Source organism: Bos indicus x Bos taurus, chromosome 22, assembly GCF_003369695.1.
Source record: "Bos indicus x Bos taurus breed Angus x Brahman F1 hybrid chromosome 22, Bos_hybrid_MaternalHap_v2.0, whole genome shotgun sequence".
Lineage (NCBI taxonomy): Eukaryota > Metazoa > Chordata > Mammalia > Artiodactyla > Bovidae > Bos > Bos indicus x Bos taurus.
Genome location: NC_040097.1, coordinates 50,028,323 through 50,051,126, shown reverse-complemented (window position 1 = coordinate 50,051,126; position 22,804 = coordinate 50,028,323). Strand labels below are relative to the sequence as shown.

The window sequence follows — 22,804 nt, the reverse complement described above, 5'->3', positions numbered from 1 at the left end:
TGAAGTCTTAAATCTTTTTAGGGCTCTGGAGATGAAAATAGGCTTGCTTCTTATCAGTGTTCCCTTCTCCATGGGATTGTAGTATCCTTAGCTGTATTATCGGAGAAGGCAATGACACCCCACTCCAGTACTCTTGCCTGGAAAATCCCATGGGCGGAGGAGCCTGGTGGGCTGCAGTCCATGGGGTCGCTGGGAATCGGACATGACTGAGCGACTTCACTCTCACTTTTCACTTTCGTGCATTGGAGAGGGAAATGGCAACCCACTCCAGTGTTCTTGCCTGGGGAATCCCAGGGATGGGGGAGCCTGGTGGGCTGCCGTCTATGGGATCGCACGGAGTCGGACACGACTGAAGCGACTTAGCAGCAGCAGCAGCAGCAGCAGCAGCTGTATTATCACTTTAGTATTCTTTCGTCCACACCCATTCTTCTGAAAATTGGTTGAAATTTAACTCTTTGGGTGGTGTTTTAGTTGCTAAGTCATGTCCAACTCTTGCAACTCCATGGACTGTAGCCCTCCAGGCTCTTCTCTTCTGTCCATGGGATTTCCCATGGCAAGCATACTGGAGTGGGCTGCCATTTCCTTCTTCAGGGAATCTTCCTGACCCAGGGATTGAATCCAGGTCTCCCGCATCGTAGGCTGTCTCCTGCATTGCAGGTGGATTCTTTACCGACTGAGCCACCAGGGAAGCCCCAATTCTTTTCAGGGGAGAGAAAAATAAGAAACTTTGGTTCACCTACCATATTTTTAACCAGAAGTCTCCTTAAATTACTTTTGAATGAGTGGACTTCACTATATTAAAGGGCTGTTTTTGAGAGGTGAACATTTATAACATAAGCAGTAATATTTGATTTCTGGCACTACTGTTTAGACATCAGGATGTAGAAGGTACTTTACTAAAGACATGATGGAAAGTTCTAATAATTTTGTAACTAGTAGATAAAGGCTTATGTGACATATTAACTCCAGGTTACTTTGGCATTCCTTTATAGCTGGGGTGTCAGGTAGATTGGCAGAGACTTTCAGGAGTACATGGTGAGGAGGAGTCTGTGACTGTGTCCTTGCTGTGATTTGGTTACTCGTGGGTCTGGCGGGGAGAAATGAAGCCAGATGTTAGGCTTGTGTAAGAATGCCATTCGTCTACTTGGGCTATAATTTGAGAAGTAAGTAATGTCAAAAGGCTTCTGGGCAGCCAAAATTTTAATGTCACTAACTTAATAATCCATAATTAATGTAAGTTATTAATAAAGACAGTTTAAAAAAATCCCTCATTTAGAATTTCCTTATGTTTATTTTGTCTGCAATTCTATTAGATGTAGTTATCTAGTTTCTAAACTAGTAACAGGCTGAAACAGATGGAGGTATGGAGGACAGTTATCCCCAATTTCCTGACAAGAAAGTGAAAAGCTGAGAATGCTTATGTGGCTGGATCAGGGTGCACGCTGCAAGATCTGGGCTAGCGTGCAGTTCTTCTGAGTCCCTTATCTGCTTCCCCGGTACTCTCTGGATCACTGTTTCTCAAATTTTTTTCACTGGGACCAGCAGTTAAACAACAATACCATTCTTTTTGCACAGACACTTCTAAGACAAAAGTTTTATAGAATCTTCATCTTTACGACATAAGATGCCATATTTTGACCCAAAATATTTCCTTCATTAAAAAAAAAAAAAGGTGATCCCCACCCTCTAACTGATTCCACAACCCAGCCGAAGTGCTTTCACCATACCATGCTGTCTGTATAAGATAATGTTAATAAACGTAGCTGCTAACTCTTAAATCTCTATTACATCAAATGTATCTAATATATTTTAACTATACCAAAAAAATTAGACATTGAAAAGCATTAATCTTAGGCTGAACAGCACACTCTAAAGATAACAACACAAATTTTAGATATTTGTATTACTGAGAAATTCTATATTAGTCAAAACTATGTTAATCAAAGTTTATTCCATTTGGGCTCTATTATCTGAGAGTTTTCCTATAAAGAGCTACCATATTCAAGACAGCTGAATTGTCAGATAGATACAGGTATCTAAAGTTATAAATTCAAGATGGTTAAATCTTAAGGCTACTGTTCTTAAAGGTGACTGCGTTAGTTTCCTGATGTTGAGTAACAACACATCACCACAACCTTACTGCCTAATAACCCAGTTACTGTTTCACAGCCTGTGTGTCAGAAGTCTGGCATGGCATGACTGGCTTCTGTGCTCGGGCCTCCCAAGACTAAGATCAAGTTGCTGTCCACATTGTGTTCTCACTGGCGATGAGGATCCTGGTCCATGCTCATGCAGTTGTGGCTGTGGGACACAGGTCCTTATTTCTCACTGTCTTTTGCAGCTAGTGCTGCCCACAGTTTCTCACCGCTTGACCCTCACAGGCCTTGGCTTTCCTTCAGGGTTGCAGGAGTACCTCTTTGCTTGCTGCCCCACCGCTGGACTCTGGACTCTGGACTCAGGACTCATTTGAAGGGCTTGTGTGATTAGGTTGATCCCATTCAGATAGTCTCCTTTCTGTGAGTTAACTTAGAGTCAACTGAGTAGTAATCTTAAATATACCTGCAAAATCCTTTTTGCTCTGAAAGGTAAGATCATCAGGGCAATGATACCACATATTTGCAAGGTGAGGGTGATTTTGGGTCATCTTCGAATTCTGAGTACCATGGTGACTAAAATTTTTTTTTCTTATAATGAAGTTGAGGGCTATGGTCAATTAATATTCAGTTGGCAATAAAAATATTGTGAGCCTGGATATAACCATCAGGTTTCTTGAAAAACAGCTTAGACATCTGTCTTCAGATTTCTCATGGCTGTGAGGATTAATTAGAACAAATTTAGTTTGAAGGAATGTAAATTCTTACGTATTTTAAAGTGAGGATAGCTGTTAAAGATGCAAGACTTTGGGATAAATACTCAAATACAGTTAGTTGGTTTTTTTTGCATATTTTCATACTTTGCAGTCACATCTATTCCCTCATTTGATTCCTACTTTTGCAACTCCAGAGGAAGACCTACAAACCATCAGGCCAAGCTTGGCCATGTGGTACTACTTTTCTGAGGGCAGTGTGTGTTAGAATCTATACTTTAACTTCATAAACCCCAACATTTGATTTTGCTGATTTTTCCAGAGCTGATGAGGCTCCAGTTAAAGATTAGGCTCATATGAGAAATCATTGTGCCAATTAAGAAGTTTCACAGTAGAGGTGTACTTTTCAAGTGATTTGGAGATCCTTGTCTGGAGTAGCCCTTTCTTGGCATCTGACTATTTGGAAAGCTGAATTATTAACCCCCAAATTTTTTGGAGATGTTGTAATCACGGCAGAGAGGGTTGGCTATGAGTTACTTCCTGTGGCCTAATAAAACTAAATACTTTCCTAACTTTTGCCCTCTCAATAGCCGTTTTATTAAAGGAGATACTACATATAACCATATAAAAGGAGATACAAATGGAGCTTCTCCCAGTCTTATTGGTAGTGTTTGAAACATCTAGAGTCTTTGAAGCTGGTATGAGTTGAAATTCATGGCTATGGGTGGGAAGGGTTATTACGTTTCCCTCAACCTCAGTGAGAATTATTTCTGAAGTGCTCTGAATATTTGTGATTTAGTTTCAGTCCTGGGTAAACACTGTCCAGTGACTGCTTTCCTTTCCCATTTTCTAAACACAGTGTTGGCTTCTAGTCATACATTTTTTGGGGGCTTCCCAGGTGGTGCTGGTGGTAAAGAATCTACCTGCCAGTGCTGGAAACATAAGAAATATGGGTTGGATCCCTGGTTCAGGAAGATCCCTTGGAGAAGGAGATGGCAACCCGTTCCAGTATTCTTTACTCGAAAATTCCATGGACAGAGGAGCTGGGCAGGGCTACAGTCCATGGGCCGCAGAGAGTCGGACACGACTGAGTGACTAAGCACACAGAAGCACATGTAAGTTTTCTCAGTTCAGTTCAGTCGCTCAGTTGTGTCTGACTCTTTGTGACCCCATGATTCGCAGCACGTCAGGCCTCCCTGTCCATCACCAGCTCCCAGAGTTCATTCAAACTCAAATCCATTGAGTCAGTGATGCCATCCAGCCATCTCATCCTCTGTTGTCCCCTTCTCCTCCTGCCTTCACTCTTTCCCACCATCAGGGTCTTTTCAAATGAGTCAGTTCTTCGCATAAGGTGGCCAAAGTATTGGAGTTTCAGCTTCAGCATCAGTCCTTCCAGTGAATATTCAGGACTGGTTTCCTTTAGGATGGACTGGTTGGATCTCCTTGCAATGCAAGGGACTCTCAAGAGTCTTCTCAAACACCACAGTTCAAAAGCATCAATTCTCCATCACTCAGCTTTCTTCACAGTCCAACTCTCACATCCGTACATGACCACTGGAGAAACCATAGCTTTGACTAGACGGACCTTTGTTGGCAAAATAATGTCTCTGCTTTTCAATATGCTATCTAGGTTGGTCATAACTTTCCTTCCAAAGAGCAAGCATCTTGTAATTTCATGGCTGCAATAACCATCTGCAGTGATTTTGGAGCCCAAGAAAATAAAGTCTGTCACTATTCCCACTGTTCTCCCATCTATTTGCCATGAAGTGATGGGACCAGATGCCATGATCTTAGATTTCTGAATGTTGAGTTTTAAGCCAACTTTTTCACTCTCCTCTTTCACTTTCATCAAGAGGCTCTTTAGTTCTTCTTTCTGCCATAAGGGTAGTGTCATCTGCGTATCCGAGGTTATTGATATTTCTCCTGGCAGTCTTGATTCCAGTTTGTGCTTCATCCAGTCCAGCGTTTCTCATGATGTACTCTGTGTATAACTCAAATAAGCAGGGTGACAATATCCAGCCTTGACACACTCCTTCCCCAATTTCTAACCAGTCTGCTGTTCCATGTCCAGTTCTAACTGTTGCTGCTTGACCTGCATACAGATTTCTCAAAAGGCAGGTCAGGTGGTCTGGTATTTCCAACTCTAAGAATTTTCCAGAGTTTGTTGTGGTCCATACAGTAAGGCTTTGGCATAGTCAATAAAGCAGAAGTAGATATTTTTCTGAAGCTCTCTTGCTTTTTTGAAGATCCGGCAGATGTTGGCAATTTGATCTCTGGTTACTCTCCCTTATCTAAGCCCTCTTCCAATTTCTAAATCCCTTGAACATCTGGAAGTTCATGGTTCATGTACTGTTGAAGCCTGGCTTGGAGAATTTTGAGCATTACTTTGCCAGTGTGTGAGATGAGTGCAATTGTGCATTCTTTGGCATTGCCTTTCTTTGGGATTAGAATGAAAACTGACCTTTTCCAGTCCTGTGGCCACTGCTGAGTTTTCCAAATTTGCTGGCATATTGAGGGCAGCACTTTCACAGCATCATCTTTCAGGATTTGAAATAGCTCAACTGGAATTCCATCACTTCCACTAGCTTTGTTCATAGTGACGCTTCCTAAGGCCCGCTTGACTTCGCATTCCAGGATGTCTGGCTCTAGGTTGGTGATCACACCATCGTTATCATCTGGGTGGTGAAGATCTTTTTTGTATAGTTCTTCTGTGTATTCTTGCCACCTCTTCTTAATATCTTCTGCTTCTGTTAGGTCCATACCATTTCTGTCCTTTATTGTGCCCATCTTTGCATGAAATGTTCTGTTGGTATCTCTAATTTTCTTGAAGAGATCTCTAGACTTTCCCATTCTATTGTTTTCCTTTATTTCTTTGCATTGATCACTGAGGAAGGCTTTCTTATCTCTCTTTGCTGTTCTTTGGAACTCTGCATTCAGATGTGTATATCTTTCCTTTTCTCCTTTGCCTTCTAAAACATTGATAAGGCTTCAACTTTATTTCACATTCAACTATTTTGTTGTTTAAAATTTTGAGGCCTCACTCTTCCTGTTTTTTGCCTTGGTTGAGTCCCTTAAGGTACCCTCTGCACATTCCTTCTATCATGTGTTGATTTTTCTGGTTCATCTTTTAGAAGGTACGTGTGTGTTGGAATTCTGAGTTGTAAGCAACAGAACTCAGCCCAGCTAGTTAAGCAGAAAAGGGATCTGTTGATGAATAAATAGTTGGTGACTTACAGAATTTTAAGGAGGGCCTGAAAGTCTGGGCTGATGGCTTTGCTCAGCCAAGCTGGGGGACAGCACTAAGAATGTTGCAGCCGCCTCAGTCTGGCGCACTGCTTCTCGCATGCACAGCTCTTGTGTGTGACTGCAGGAAGCTCTGCGTCTCCCTGCTCACCAGCTGACGAGCTTTATTAATTTTGCATGTCTGTTTTCTCATACCGCCCATATATGACTCAGAGTCTCATGTGGGTGTGTTCACTGGGCGAGCTCAGGTCACCTGCCCTAGATGAAAAGAAGACTAGGTTGGTGAGTTTTTGGAGTTCAGACTTAAGTACTTATAAGAGCTTTTTAGAAAAAGAGTTTATTTAACTTTTGTCACATTTTGTTGATGTTTTCTCCTCCTCCCAATTAAACTGTTCCTTTTGATTTCTGCTTCTGACATAAAAATATGTTTTATTCAGCTCTTAGTTCCCCAATCAGAGGACTGCGGGATTTGCAGTTCCCTGCAGTGGAAGTGAAGAATTTTAACCTCGGGACCACCAGGGAAGTCCCGGAAATCATTTAAATCTTTAATATAGCTTAAGTATAAACTAAAGGTCTGAGTGATTTTGTTCCCCCATATGGATGGCCATTTGTCCCAGCACCATTTACTGAACGTTTGTGTTGATTAGAAATGTTAAACTTAATTGTACACTGAATATGTACATATGTGTGTGTGTATGTGTGTACACAGTTTCTTGTGACCTCTCTGTTCCAGCATAGACACAGCAGCACACGCTGACTTGACAGATGGATGTTCCATTTGTTCATTTATTTTAACAAATATTTACTAAGTACTTTTTATTTATGTGGTGCTATACAGACTACAAAAGGGTAAGACATCAAGACGTTATTTTTTGTGTAGATGGGTTAAGGCCTATCTTGTTATGGATGAGAGGGCATCTTGAAATGTTGGTTTTATATTTTTAGGACTGTTTTTAGCTCACCTTAGAGTGGACCTCAGGCTCTAGTTTCAATTTGGAGCTTCTTGTTTACGTTTATCCTACGCGTTTTTGTACTAAGGATTGTAGGAGTCTTGAAGTCCTTCACAGAACTAATGGACTGGCATCTCAGTACTGGGCTGTGGTGTGCACAGTATTCTCAAAGTAAGACCTTTGATTAGAGACATATTTACCTCCACAGGTCATTATAATTGAATATTAGAGCTGGAAGGCACTTTCACAATTGAATTGACAAACTTGCTTTTAATGAACTTGGAATAATTTTGATTTATAGGAAAGCTGCAAAGATAGTATAGAAAGTTTTCATATACTTCTCACCTGGTTTCAGTCTCCCCTAATAAAATAATTTTATCATCACAACCTTATTTTGAGGTTTATTTTAGCATTCAGAAAGTTAATTTAGTGAAGGTCATAGTTCAAGTTGGTAGCAGAATCAGACCAAGGACCCAGTGGGTAGCCTGGGTCTGCTAGTTGATGACGTTTCATTTACCTTTTTTCATTTTCCATGTATTTGCTCTTTTCCTTCCTTTTACTGGGTTCTTTGGGCATGTACTGTGAGAAAGGACTATATAGTATGTCGTGTGCTCACGAGTGTAGTCTTTCTAATTTGTGCAATAATCTTTTAATCTAGGCTTCCTCCAGTTCTTCAACACCAACGAGAACCAGGAGCAGGACGTCTTCATTTACAGAGTCACTTGATGAGGGTACACCCAACAGAGAGGTAAGTTTAGAATTTCTTCCTTAATAAACTTACAAGAAGCTTATTATGCTTCTGTTTATAAGAAAAATGGGAAATTTTTTTGACATGTCAATTATTTAATTCCTAGATCTTTTTTTAGTAACTTTTTTTTTTTGCTAATAGTAATTTTGCTTTTATAAAGTGTGTTTTCTTTATATAGCTTAATTTGAGAGGATAATGTACTTTGCCTTTAATATTTGAAATTTTCAGAATGATGTGCTAACAATTTGTTCAACATTATGCGGGGAGAAGTCCCATATTTTCAGATTATGATTGGAAGCACTGAAGTAACTACTGATTCCAAGTGACATGCAGCTGGCACCATAGCTCAGATTAGATTTTTTCCAATATTTTTTCTTTCTGTGAAGGATTGTAAGAGTCCCAGAAGTACAGAAAATAGGGTAAAACAAAGTGCACACATCAGTGAATTTTTATGAAGTGAATCCCCGTGTGGCCACCATCAGGTCAAGAAGAGGCAAACTGCTGGCACTGTAATGCTTCCTCCCTCCCCTACAGAAGAGTACCGTCGTCCTGCCCTTTTGATATATGCTGCTGCTGCTGCTGCTTTTTCTAAATAGTACCTCTTAAGTATGCTTTCTGTCGTAAACATTATAATTAAACTGTGGGTTGCCTAATTTTTGGCTATGTCAAATTGTGCTGCTGTGAAGAGTCTTGTGCACTTCTCTCGCTGCCCACTTACAGGAAGAGAGCCACCGGGTTAAAGTGTATATGTAGGTTAACACTTTGGAAGCTGATGCCTGTGGTCTTTTTCAGGATAGTTGTAGAACTTTACCTTCCTACCAGGAGTTGATGAAAGTTGTCTTGAATTTCAGCTCTTCTGGTGGCTGTAATGTTCTCTTGTTGTAGTTCTAATTTGCATTTCTCTGATGACTGATAAGATTGAGCATTTTTCATCTGTGTATTTCATCTAATGGGACTGAGCATTTTTCATCTGTGTATTGATAACTTCTTTTGTGAAGTGCTTATTTCAGGCTCTTGCTCATTTTTCTGTTGGTTTATCTTTGTTTTATTGATTTGTAGGAGTTCTTTTTTGTACAGTATGGATAGGAGTTTTTTTAATTGGATATATGCCTTCTAGATATCTACTTCCTTTCTGTCTCTTGCCTTTTATTCTCTTAATGGTGTCCTTTGAACAGAAGTTCTTAATTGTAATGTCCAATTTATCAATATTTTATTTTATGTCTAGTGTTTTTCATTTCTTATTACAGTATTCTTTTCTTATCCTTGAGAGTATTTGCCTGTGTTATCCTGTTCTACCTTTCACATTTGAATCTATACTCTGCTTGGAAATGAGTTTTTTCAATATGGTATGAGGTAGGGATCAAGTTTCACTACCACCCTTCTCCCCCTGTAGCTATCCAGTTGTTTGATTCTTTCCACACTGCTCTACTGTGCTACCAGAAATTGTGTCCATATTTGAGTGGATTTGTTTCTGGACTCTATTTTCTCTTCTCCTGTTTGCTCTGTCTTTGACTTGTTCCCGTATTGTCTTCATAACTATTTTATATTAAATCTTGCCTTCAGTGTAGAGCAGGTCTTCCCTGTCTTGGTTTTAAAACCAAAATTTTGTAGATTGCTGGCTTAAACAACAGACATTTATTTCTCAGAATTCTGGAGGCTGGGCAGCCCAAGATCAAGGTGCCAACAGATTCAGTATCTGGTGAGGACCCTCTTCCTGAGATGCACAGAGCTATCTTTTCATTATGTCCTAGCATAACTTTTCTTTGTTGCATGCACCTAGGGAGAAATGGAGGAGTAGGGAGCCTGCTGTCTTTGTCTTTCACTTTTTGTAAGGGCAGTAATCTCATCATAGAGGTCCCACTCTTTTTACCTCATCTAACTCTAATTACCTCCCAAAGGCTTTGCCTCCAAGTACCATCACCAGATATCACTGGGGTTTAGGGCCCAAACATTCAGTCCATAGCACTGCCTTGTTCTTCTGGAATGTCTTAGTTATTCCTATACCTTCCCATATAAATTTCATGCAAATTTTAGAATCAGATTTTCAAGTCTTAAAAAAACAAACTCAAAACACAACACTGACAACAACAACAAAAAGCACATGTACAGAGAATTGAATTGGGATTGTACTGATTCTATAGATTAGTTTGGAAAAAGTTTCAGTATTATGAATCCAATTTTATAACCTTTCAATATTTTAAGTAGTGTTGGACTGAGAATTGTATGTAATGCATAATTGGCAATGCTGTTATTCTGTAAGATAGATTTCTAAGAATGGGATTGCTAGGTCATAGGGTGTATTTTTGAAAACCATTATTTAGTAGATGTTGATAGCAAAATAAAAACTTCATAGTAGTTTTTGCATTGAAAGTTAATAGTATACTGTGTCCTTAGTGTATATATTTAAATAATCTGACAAAGTTATATACGAGTATAGAGTATATGCATACTTTCTTTGCAATCTTATTTTCTTATGCATTATTTACAATATTGCATTTTTTTAACTTTAAGATTTCAAGTTAATGTTGTTGAATTTAGTTTATATGTGAAAGCAGTTTGAATGAAAGCTAGAATATTGAGCAGCAAAAACACTTTTTGCAGCGGTGTTAATGGCATCATTCCTACACTTAGTATATTGGTTGATATTATGGTATATTGGCTTACATACAGTTGAAACAATGAAAATAACTGTTGATTGCTACTATTGGTTTTTTTTTTTTTAAGATTTGTTTTTTCTAGGATACTTTAAGACCTTTAAATTGAATGTATCTTTACAAAGTAATCCTTTCTGAAAGGGATGGTTTCAGCATTCTTTTACAGCAGGCTAAGTAAGCTAAAGGTTATTTTTAATTTTTCCCCATATTCCAGCACTAAAGCTCCTGTGCTTTTAGGTATAGCTTAGGAAATGGTTTCTGGTTGACAGCCAAAGCAATATCATCACTTCGTCCAAAGCATTTTTAAACAACTCTAAAAAATATTTTTGATCACAAAGTGAAATGTAAACCTTGGGTCAACTTATTTTGAAATAAATAAGGGACTTTTAAATTTCATGATCAAGTTACTGATTAAAAGGACATTACATAAAATTATCTTTTTAAGTCATCAGCTCTCTCTCAAACTCCCTGGGTTTTTCATTTTGTTAAACTTTTGAGGTGAAAGATACTCTGTCAGTGATGGGATCCTCACTTTTAGTTTTAAGTTTCTTTTTAGCAAAATGTGGAAGTTTAATTCAAAATACAAATATTTATTTGTCTGTCTCTCCAGGAGGTACATAAAGTCTGTGTTATCTAGAAAGCTTGAGAAGTAGAATGGTTTCATTACATTGATTTTCTGGTCAATTTAATGTTTTGCCTGTTCTCAGATATTGGGGAAAATCCTAATGTGTCTGGTTTCCCGTGTTAGTAAGTATTTTATATAAATCTAAATAAGTCTGTCTTTGGTAGCAGTGCCTCAGGCTTCCTTGTTGTTGTTTTGTCACTAAGTCGTGTATGACTCTTTGCGACCCCATGGAGTGTAGGTAGCCTGCCAGGCTCCGCTGTCCATGGGATTTCCCAGGCAAGAATACTGAAGTCCTGACCCAGGGTTTGAACCTGTGTCTCTTGCATTGGTAGGCAGATTCTTTATCAGTGAGCCACCTGGGAAGCCCCAGGCTTCCTTACTGCTACTGCTTCTGCTAAGTCGCTTCAGTCGTGTCCAGCTCTGTGTGACCCTATAGATGGCAGCCCACTAGGCTCCTCTGTCCCTGGGATTCTCCAGGCAAGAACACTGGAGTGGGTTGCCATTTCCTTCTCCGATGCATGAAAGTGAAAAGTGAAAGTAAAGTCGCTCAGTCATGCCCTTAGCAACCCCATGGACTGCAGCCTACCAGGCTCATCCGTCCATGGGATTTCCCAGGCGAGAGTACTGGAGTGGGTTGCCATTGCCTTCTCAGAGGCTTCCTTATAGGGATGTAAAAAATCATCTGTATGATTGTAGACATTGAAGGCCAAGGGGAGTAGGTTGATGTGCCCTGACACAGAGGTCTGTGGGGCTCTGGGATCTCATCCTGCACAGACAGTGAATCTGTCCAGTTGGGCTGATACTCTCTCCTGGGCTCCTAGGCCCAGCCTCAGTACCCTCAGCACAGGCTTCCTTCCCCTTTGTGTTGCTTGAGTTGAATCTTTGCCTCTGGAGCTGCGTGCCTTTGAGCAGTATGGAGTGTAGGATCAGGTAAAGGGCTAACTAGGCAAATGAACTACCTGCCCTCTGCTCCACTCTGATTTTTCTTTTTACTGAGATAAAATTCCTATAATATAAAATTTACCGTTTTAAAGTGAACTAAAGGTGGCTTTTATTACATTCACAGTGTTGTGCATCCATCACATCTGTCTAGTTCCACGACTTTTCATTATGCTAAAGGAAACTGCTTACTCATTAAGCAGTCATTCTCCCCTTCTCCCAGCCCCAGGTGACCGCTGATGTGGATTAGCTCTTCTGGATATTTCGTGCAAGTGGATGCACACAATATGTGACTTTTTGCATTTGGTTTCTTTCACTTGGCATCATGTTTTCAAGGTATATCTGTATTGCAACAGGTGTAACTCCTGCATTCCTTTTATGGCTCAGTCTGAAGACTTTTCTGAGAGAATGAGAACATGTTTGTTTGTTTGGAGTAATACCTGGAATAGATGAGTGAGAAGGGGGTGGTTTTTGGAACTGTCTGGCTTTGCTGGCTGAAGGATCTTTGAAAGTTAACTTTTCAGTGACTTAGATTTTCTCATGTGTAGGATGGGAACCGGAGAAGGCAATGGCATCCCACTCTAGTACTCTTGCCTGGAAAATCCCATGGACGGATGAGCCTGGAAGGCTGCAGTCCATGGGGTCGCTGAGGGTCGGACACGACTGAGCGACTTCACTTTCACTTTTCACTTTCATGCATTGGAGAAGGAAATGGCAACCCACTCCAGTGTTCTTGCCTGGAGAATCCCAGGGACGGGGGAGCCTGGTGGGCTGCCGACTATGGGGTCGCACAGAGTCGGACATGACTGAAGCGACTTAGCAGCAGCAGCAGCAGCAGGATGGGAACAGCAGTGCCTTCCTCCTGGGATTGTGGGGATAGCCAGTCGCACAGCATGTCCCTCTCCTCACATGCTGCTGGGCACGTGGTGGGCGCTTCCTGCGCTGTTATTGGGGGCAGCCTGGGAAGACAGGGTGGCCTGCTTCACTGTCTCTGCTTAGGTCCCATCCAGAGGGGAGGGAAGCAGATGGAGCCTTACGTGGATTAGGGCCCCATGGGGGTTACCTCTCTCTCTGTCTTTGCCTGCTGAACTTTAGTATTTGAGTTGTTTGACGGATTCTGTTCTGTGAGTAGATGTCTGTGCACATGTCCTGTATGTTCTTTTGCTTCCCTACATGCAGCACAAGCCTGGAGTAGAAAAGGATCCTAGGATTCCATCCCTACATGCTGTGTGGCTTTAGGCAGCTTCCTTTAACTTCTCAGAGCCTCAGCTTTAAACTGTGGTAAAATGAGTATCCATTCTCACAGGGTTCTTGTGAAGGGCAAGTGAATTCAGAAGTATGAAAATACTTGTAATTTGTATATCATATACAAAAGATCATTATTGTACAGAAAAGAAAAAGCTTTATCTATACTCACCATCTGTTGAACAGCACAGACAGGACATTTTATATTAAGAGTGACACTGTAGGGAAGGAAATAATGAAGCATCAGGCTGCTTTGGACTAGATGCTTTCCCAAGCTTCAAGAAAGATATCCCCTTTTCTTTCTTATTCTCTTGATATAAGCTATTTTTCAGAAACAAAATGCCGTCTCTTACCTCAGTAGTTGTCTTTGTATTTCCAGAAAATTTTCACTGTTTCATGTGATGACCCCTAACAGGGATTCCTGATACTCTCAGCTTTTGACAGGTCCTAAGCATTTTTTTGAAATTTATTCTTTGTTTCGGGGCTTCTGAAGGTGTTGTTCTTTAAGAATTATTAAGAATTATCTTCCAAAGTGATGGGTGAGAAATATTTTTTCATAAGTTTGGAATTAATTTTGCCCCTAAATGGATTGACTTTCAAAGCTGGATATGCTTTTTTCTTTGTTAGACTGTTAGATTATAACCTACCTACCCTCTGTCAGTTAATCAAAATAGAAGATAAGCCTGTTAGATTGCCTTTGATATCTATTCAGTTCTCATATTTTTTCTTTTGCTCTAATGATAAAACATGAATTAAATCAATAGGTTTCCTGATATTAAGCCAGTTGGTCATTCCTTGAATCAATTCTACTAGTCAGAGTGCATTATTAATATCCTGTTGTTGTCTGATACTTATTTTATTTACATTTCCTCTGTTTGTAAAGAGAGAGATTTATACTTTTCTTTTTGTGCCATCCTTATCAGAGCTTCCCTGGTGACTCAGATGGTAAAGCGTCTGCCTGCAATGCGGGAGACCCGGGTTTGATTCCTGGGTCGGAAGATCCCCTGGAGAAGGACATGGCAATCCACTCCAGCACTCTTGCCTAGAAAATCCCATGGATGGAGGAGCCTGATAGGCTACAGTCCATGGGGTCACAAAGAGTTGGACACGACTGAGCGACTTCACTTTCACTTTCACTTATCAGATTTAAATAATTGGAAACTTACTATTTCCTCTTTCTTTTCCCTCTACTCCTTCATGTATTTAGATCTTCTTTATTTTTTTCAAAAAATTTCATAGTTTTCACAGCTTAAATTTTATACTACTTTTGTTAAAATTTATTCACAAATATTCTTTTTAATGTTAATATACATTGAATTGTTTTCTTAATTTCATTTTAGTTTTCTTGTTCTTCTACAGAAAAAATAGGATTTTTATAAATTATTACTAATCTTGTTATCCTATAACCTTGCTGATACTTATTAGTTGGAATTAATTTTGCCCCTAAATGGATTGACTTTCAAAGCTAACCTTATTAGTTCTATGATTCCTTTAGTGGATTACTTAGTATTTTCTTTGTAGAAGATCACGTCATCTGGAGGTAGAGGCAGTTTTATATCTTCCCTTAATCTGCTGTCTTTTATTACATTTTCTTGCCTAATTCCCTGGCTAGAACCTTCAGTTGAGCAGTAGTGAAAGCAGACCTACTTGTCTCTCAGAGGGAAGGCGTTCAGTCTTAAAGGGAAGGGGGAAGGCGTTAGTCTTTGTGTCATTGGGTATGATGCTAACATGGTGTTTAGTATATTCCCTTTCTCATGTTGAGGAAATTCCCTGCCGTTCCTAGTTGGTTGAATGTTTTTCCCGTCAAGCAGTGCTGGATTTTTTCAGATGCCTTCTTTGCATCTTGAGATTGACCTGTGACCTTGTCCTTTACTCTGTTTGTTTGATGTACTGTATTAACTGGTTTTGGGTGTTAAACCAACCCTGTATAGGATAAGTTCCACTTGTTCATGGTGTTTAATTTTATATTGCTGGGTTTGCTAGGTTTTTTTTTAAGGATTTTTTTGGTCTCTATTCATAAGAGATATTTGGAGAAGGCAATGACACCAAAAAATCCCATGGATGGAGGACCCCGGTAGGCTGCAGTCCATGGGGTCGCGAAGACGAGAAGAGTCAGACACGACTGAGCGACTTCACTTTCACTTTTCACTTTCATGCATTGGAGAAGGAAATGGCAACCCACTCCAGTGTTCTTGCCTGGAAAATCCCAGGGACGGGGGAGCCTGGTGGGCTGCCATCTATGGGGTCGTACAGAGTCGGACACGACTGAAGTGACTTAGCACCAGTAGCAGCAGCATAAGAGATATTGGTCTGTTGGTCTTCAGTATTTTGGTGTCAGGAAAATATTGGTCTCGTAAAATGCATTGAGAAGTGTTCCCTCATATATATACACACACACACACATATATATATATATATATACACATATACATATATATGTATACACATATACATATATATGTATATGTGTATATATATATATATTTTTTTTAAGCTTAGTATTAATTCTTTAAATAGTTGGTATAATTTACTAATGATGCCATCTGATCTGGGCTTTTCTTTATGAGAAATGTTTTGATTACTAATTCAGTCTCTTCACTTTTTACAGTTCTGTTAATAGTTTGTGTTTCTTCCTGCATCAGTTTTGGTACTTTATGCCACCCATATTGTTTGTTGGCATGCAGTTATTGCCTTGTAATCCTTTTTATTTTGTAAACACAGTAGTAATTTTCCCTCTTTCATCCCTGGTATTAGTAATATGAGTCTTCTGTCTGTGTTTTTATCTGTTCAACAAATGATGAACCAGTTGGTTCCATTCTCTTGCTGAGTGTACTGAGCATCCTCAGGATTGCAGTGGCAAGCTGATCTTTTTTTTTTTTTTTTTAACTGGGGTAGCAGGCTGATCTTTGATGACTTATTTTTCTTAAGTCTCAGGTACCCTGAGACTTTACCAGAAATTCCTTGAATCTGTGTTGCTACTTTCCCAGTTTTCTGGCTTGATATGTGGGTTTGTTTTTTCTTTTAGTTTTTACCATCTTTATATACCCTTGGTCTTTTCAGTGCTAATTAGAGCTAGGGAACATTAGACACCTTGTCCTTTTTTTGCTGTCTTTTCAGTTTAAAGACTGTATGTTTTTATGTTTAGTAAAATTACCCATATAGACAAAATAGGGCTATAATTTATGATCTTGGATTTAATCAAAATGATTTAACCTCAGTCTGTACTGTGTATTTTCTCATATACTGCTATAGTGGATTTTTTTTTCTTGTATTTTCTAAGTGTATTATGTACCTAATGTATACGTTACTGCAAATAAGAATGAAATAAATTTGACTCAAAAAAGTAAGTTGTTGCTACAACAGCTATATATAACAGAGTTTGGGAAGATAGAAACAGGGCCTCTTCTCGTCACAGTAGAGCTACTAGAAGATTCTAAACTTTTTGGAAGTTCCCTGGCTGTCCAGTGGTTAGGACTCTCCACTTTCAGTGCTGGGGCCCAGGTTCAGTCCCTGGTCGGGAAACTAAAATCCCACAAGCCATGCGGTGTGACAAAAAAATAAAACCCCAAAGCTTTTTAGGGTCTCTTTCCTAAAAGAGGATAGAGTAGTACATAGGGGATATACTAATTCATGACATATAACAGTGGATGCTAGCTAGCAGATGCCTCAGGTCTGGCATTAGGACTTAATTTTCTCTTTGAACTCTGGTTGAGAAGGACCGGGAGGGTTCTGTGCTGCCAGAATTTGTTTTAGTGCTACAGGCCAGAGGCTAAAGTGGGGCTCACGGCACGCATGAAAGACAGCTGAGAAGAGCTTTTCCCAGCTTTTGCCTAGAGCTCTCTGTGGCCCATTGTGAGAAGCTGCTGTCTCTAGGGAGGCTTTGTGACCAAGAACTGAACCATACCTCCCTCACATGGGCTTAGTGACTGAATCTGTGATAACCTCTGTGTTGCTGTGGGGCTGGAAACCCAGACTGGGCCCCAGGGAGTCAGACTGACTGGATAAGGAGGGATGAGCACAGAAGGAAGGGGAAGGGTAATGCTTTCCTGAAAAGGAGCCTGTAAATGAAAATGATAAAAGAAATGCTGAGAAGACAACCAATAAAAACAGAAATTGGGCTGTAACAATTTATTCCAGGTGAAATTAAAATAATTAAAAGGGCAGTCTGGACAAGACTTTGAAAAACAAGTATCTTCAGTAAGGTAAATGAAGTAATAATAATTTCCTGAAAAAGAAGAGAAAATTGTGGACAGGAAAAAAAAAAAAAAAAGCAGGCCCCAAGATGGGCTAGGTAGGGAAAAATAATTAGAAATGTAATTTTTTACTTGTGTGTTTGTGTAACCCCCACCATCAAAAAGTTCATTTTAATTATAATTTCTTACACATCTAAATCATGATAGTATTTTGGTATATAGTATACAGTTTATGAAAGAAAATTATGCAGATAAGAATGTATATCAAAAGAGCTATCAGTAGTATAATAGAATTTATCCTTAAAACTTACTATAAATTTGTTTTAAAAATTTCTGCTGTATGTATTGGAGAAGACTATTTGTATATAAGTACAAATAAATGATTAAAGTTTTGTGTGTTTATCTGCCCCATAAATTTCCATGCTGTCTTTTTCTGTCTATAGAAAGGAGCAGCTCAGTATTTAAGACTTTGTGTTGTTTACCATGAATTGTTCTTATTGGTGTAGACTTTAATGCTGAATTGCCAGACGTGGTGTGTGCTAGGGTGCCTGTTGCATACATCATTTGTCTGTCAATAAGCAAGCTGTTTAAAGTTGAGTTTTGAGGTCCAGAACAGCTCAGCTCATCTCCCTGAACTTTCCCAGGAACTTATTATTTCTGTGGGTGGAGTGGTGCTAGCGCAAGGCCACTGGAGTGTGTGCGTGCTTGTGGGATGAGAACTTTGCAACATGCCCTTATGATTTGTTTTTCATCCTTTATTTTATGTTTATGCCTCTGCTCATTACCCTGAATGAGACAGCTCCTAGCCGGGATGATAGCAGAGCCTGCTTTTCTCTCTGAGTATACTATCTTTGCTTTGGATTCCTCCAAGCAGCCTAAAACCCAGACTGAAAGTGTGGTGAGTCCTTCCACCGCTTTCTGCACTCCCTGTGTGGGGAAACAGAGTAATTTGGTCATTCTAGAAGCATATCTCATGTTGCTTGTCACTGACCACCTCTCAAAGCATCTTCAGTGCTGTGCTGCTAACCTTGCTCTAAAAAAATCAGAGCGTAAACTGCTGAGTTCTGATGGCTGGTGTGTGTTTGCTAGCTTTTTAACAGCAACAAAATTTAACACTGTTTTCATTAACATAGCGAAGAATACTTTCACTTGGTATGAACTCTTAAGTTTTCCTCCCTAGGGAATGTTTGCTCATTAACTAAAAGAGGTATGTATTGCTAGGAATCTCTGTTCTACTCATGGTAGGAGGCCAAGAATATTTTGAGATGTGACTCACATTTTTAGGAATGAAAAAATCATTGTATATAAATCCGTAATTAAGCAATATTGAGTAGGCAGGTGGAGTCTACTGTAACAAGTTAGTTGCATCTTATTTTGGGAGACTACCAGTTTTCTGTGTATAAAACATTTGAAAGGAAACAATTACTCTTTATCTTTCAGCTGACTGAATTCATACAATTTTGAATCTTGTGTATAATTCCACTTTGGAAAATTTGCTAAATTAGTAAATTTAGCAAATTAAAAGTTAGAAGTTTGATTGCCAAGTAAGGTTAGCTTTTGGTGTTAGAATGAACACCAGCTGAACTGGGACTGAGGTTTTTTTTTAAACAATAAGAGTTGGTTTAATTTATTAAGCAGCTGGTGATGAAATTAGAACATTTCTGTACTTAATCATGGGGCTTCCAACTTGGCTTAGTGATAAAGAATATGCCTGCCAGTGCAGGAGATGCAAGAGACACAGGTTTGATCCCTGGGTTGGAAAGATCCTTGGAGGAAATGGCAACCCACTTCAGTATTCTTGCCTGGAAAATTTCACGGACGGAGGAGCCTGGCGGTCTGTAGTCCATGGGGTCTCAAAGAGTCAAACACAACTGAACAACTAAGCACGCACTCACATACTTATTCATGCAGCCAGCAAAGACTTGGTCTGCATGTGGTCAGTAGCAATCCTGTATTACCTTCCTTCTCAACTGGGTTTTAGGAAAGAAAGCAGCTGAGAGTTCTTGTGACGCCTTAGGTTGGCTCTCAGGAATAGAGGTCTCTTCTTGGTTCTGGGCTACCAGTTATACCTCACTGTTTTCAGTCCTGAGAGGGAGACAGGAGTCCCAGTTAGAGATAACTTACCAACTTATTTTAAAAATATAAAATGATGTTCCACTTCATGTAGTAGTAATGGAGGCTTGACAAAAAAAAATAGAACTTCTTCTAGGTCCACTTCCATAAGTACACAAAAACAATTCATATTGAATACCTATCCTATTACAAAAAAATGCTAATAATTTTAAAATGAAGCCTTTAGAACTATTTAAAATATGGTAAGTAGGCTAAAAGTCTGTGATAATCTTATTTAAATTTTGTTTGTTTGTTTGTTTATTCTGGTAATAATATTTCTCCTCACATAAAACCATGGTATAATCTTACAGCAGTTAAAAGTGATTGTTGAAAGATGTAACAAATCATAATTGAAGACAAATCTGGCAGGGAACCTGTGTGTACTTTTAAATTAAATGCACTTCAGAAACATTTTTTTGTTATCTCACAATTGCCTCCAGGAGACAGTGTTGGTGACCATTGAGTATTGACGTGTGTTGAGCTAGTTCTCTGGGCTTCTGTTGCCGGGAGGCATTCAGAAGTCTTCTTGCACTGAAAGATGGGCTGCATAAGGGGTTAAGAAGCAATTCCTGAGCCTCTGCTATCAGTCAGGCAAATGTAGGGTTCTTGCTCTCTAAGCGTTTGTAGTTAGTACTGAGACAAAAATGTCAAAATACGCTTAACAATTCAAAAGAAGTAAGGCTTTGTAGAAGAAAATACAAGCATAGGAAATGTGTTAGTCCCTCAGGCCAGCCATAGGAGGCTTCACAAAATAAGAGGTGTTTGAAAGTTGAAAGATGAGAAAGAATTTGCAGGGCAGAAATGAAGAAGGCATTATATGTAGTGACAATATCTGTAATTTTTGTTTCTAGAGATTCCTAACTTACATTTTCATGGTAACATAGTTCAGTACTTTCTTTAGTTGTCTTGCATTTATTCAGATATATAGTATTTTTTGCACTTACTCAGTCATGTCTGACTCTTTGCGACCCCGTGAACTGGGGCTTTCCAGGCACCTCTGTCCATGGGATTCTCCAGGCAAGAATACTGGAGTGGGTAGCCAGTCTCTTCACCAGGGGATCTTCCTAACCCAGGGGCCGAACCTGGGTCTCCCGCAAGAATCTTGTGGACAGATTCTTTACCGTCTGAGTTACCAGGGGAGCCTGATATATAGTATAGCAAGTAAATTAAAATATAGGTACAGGAAAGAAAAGTTTTTAAATATTATGCTGTTTGTTTGGTAGAGTGGTATTTCAAACAGTTGTAGAATAGCTGTTTTTGTATGGATCACAATAATGTACCAGGTTTTTTTACTACATACAATAGAATATCTTATGGAGCCCTCTTGTTTGCTTTCTCCATAATTTAAAGGTCAGTTACTTTTCTTTTTTTCCCTTGATAAATAAAATTCATTTAATTTAATTTTATTTATTAAAGTTTTAGTCTTGAGTAAACATCTTTTTAATATTCTATGCAACTGAATATGAAGTATACATAAAGCATTTTTACTGCACATAGACAATTACTTTTCAATTGCCTGGCAGAGAGACTTGCTGATCTCTGTGAAATATGTCTTTTATTTTAGAGTGTGTAGTGTAGGATATTTTTAGGGCTGGAAAGCATTAATTGCAATGTTGTACAAATGTATGCCGTGTATCCAGCTTCTAATTCTTTGAAATGGCAGAGAAGAGGAAGATAAAAGTTAATTCCTATATTCCCCTAACTGTTCTCCCCTGTGTAAGTTTAAGGAGGTGTCTTGGACTGATAAAATTTTATAGCTCTTTTTATGTTAGAGGGGCAAGGTATTTAAACTTTTATAAGGGAAAAATTTAAACATATAGCAAGAGTGGAAATAGCAATAAAAATTGCATAAGATTACTTGTCCTTCCCCCAATATCCATTGTCCGGTGTCAGCAAATAATAACTCATGGCTATCTTATACCATCCCCTCACACCTCCCTAACCATACCCCTCCCGCCCTCATCACACATGCAGATACCCCTCTCCCCCATCCCCATGGGATTATTTGAAGCAAATTTCAGAAATCTTACCTACCTATTTTGGTATATATTTCTAAAAGATGAAGACTAAAGCTACAAAATCATAGTACATTTATCACAGCGAAAATTAATAATTTCATAGTATCAGATACCTAATGAGAGTTCAGAAATTTGAGAACACTTTTGCAAAGTTGCATGCTTTCCCCACTTGTATTTAAGAATAAGAAGAGTCATATATTTGACCTTTTCTTGGTTAGCCCTAAGAGGTTGTAGGGGAAAACTTGGTACTTTTTAAGCACCAAGTTACTGAAACATAGTGACTAGTATTTGGTTGAATGCTTTTGTTTAAAACATGGATGTTACTTTATCATGAGCTGCTTCTGTAGGTTTAATTTTAGTTAGACACTTAGTGTATTATGAATAGTGTAGAATTTTGAATCTTGAAGAATATCAAACCTTACGGAACTAACACAGGTTTGATGTAATAAGTAGAATGCTGTGTAACTTAGAACATTTGTCATACCAACAGAACAGAACAAAAAACTTTCATTTGTGGAAGAAATTATTTTTAATTTTAAGTTTTTCTGAAAACTGTCCTACCAATTTCATTTAGACTGGTGGCTTTAAATGAATGAGGCATTTCCATTTCTTATTAGGAAGATATTTTTCAGAGCTTAGCCCGAATAACTTTAAATAGTATTTAATTGTAAGGAACAGTTGACATTACTTCCTCTGGATAGTTTTCTACTTGAATGAGTTTTGCTGACTGAATTCCTGATGTTAATTTTGTACTGAGGGAAAAAACTGGGGTGATGGTAATGGGGAGAGGCATGGGATTAGTTTGTAAATTTTGCTACATACTAATCCTTGCTATTTAGTTACAGATAAAATAGCAAAATGAATTTTCTAAAATACTTACCATACTAGTTTTGCCTTGCATGAAAAAATTCTAATAATTGAGCAGTTACTAATTTTGTTTAATAGATATGTGTGTCTAATAGGTTTTGGTACTTGGCCTTTGTTCTTAACGGTTTTAAAACTTTAGTTTTCTGATCCTCTCTTTACAGTGTTTCTTTGTTTTTCTTAGAATGCGTCTTTCCAAGCCACAAAATCTCCCGACAGTGTTAATGGAAGTGAACCCACAACTCCTCAGGTTTGTTTTAAATGTTATTTAAAAGAAAGAGCAAGTCATTTCAGTGTCAGTCAATCTATATTATTAGCCACAGTGATGTCCAAACACTTGATACAGTATGTATGGTAAATCCAAGTTTGTTGATGGTTTCTTGGAAAAAGTTTAAAGTGAAGTAATA

General features: G+C 38.9%; 1 protein-coding gene across 9 annotated transcripts in view; it reads left to right on the top strand.

Moving 5' to 3' along the window:
* GOLGA4 (golgin A4) overlaps positions 1–22,804 on the top strand; it is a 110,369-nt gene that overhangs the window by 8,511 nt on the left and 79,054 nt on the right. For 4 of the 9 annotated variants that reach the window (XM_027523242.1, XM_027523243.1, XM_027523240.1 and 1 more), the window contains 3 exons: positions 7,658–7,747; positions 18,203–18,301; positions 22,582–22,647. In XM_027523242.1, the coding sequence (XP_027379043.1) occupies positions 7,658–7,747; positions 18,203–18,301; positions 22,582–22,647 (255 nt within the window). The remainder of the gene's footprint in view (positions 1–7,657; positions 7,748–18,202; positions 18,302–22,581; positions 22,648–22,804) is intronic. The other 5 variants (XM_027523245.1, XM_027523247.1, XM_027523244.1 and 2 more) reach the window with 2 other exon arrangements.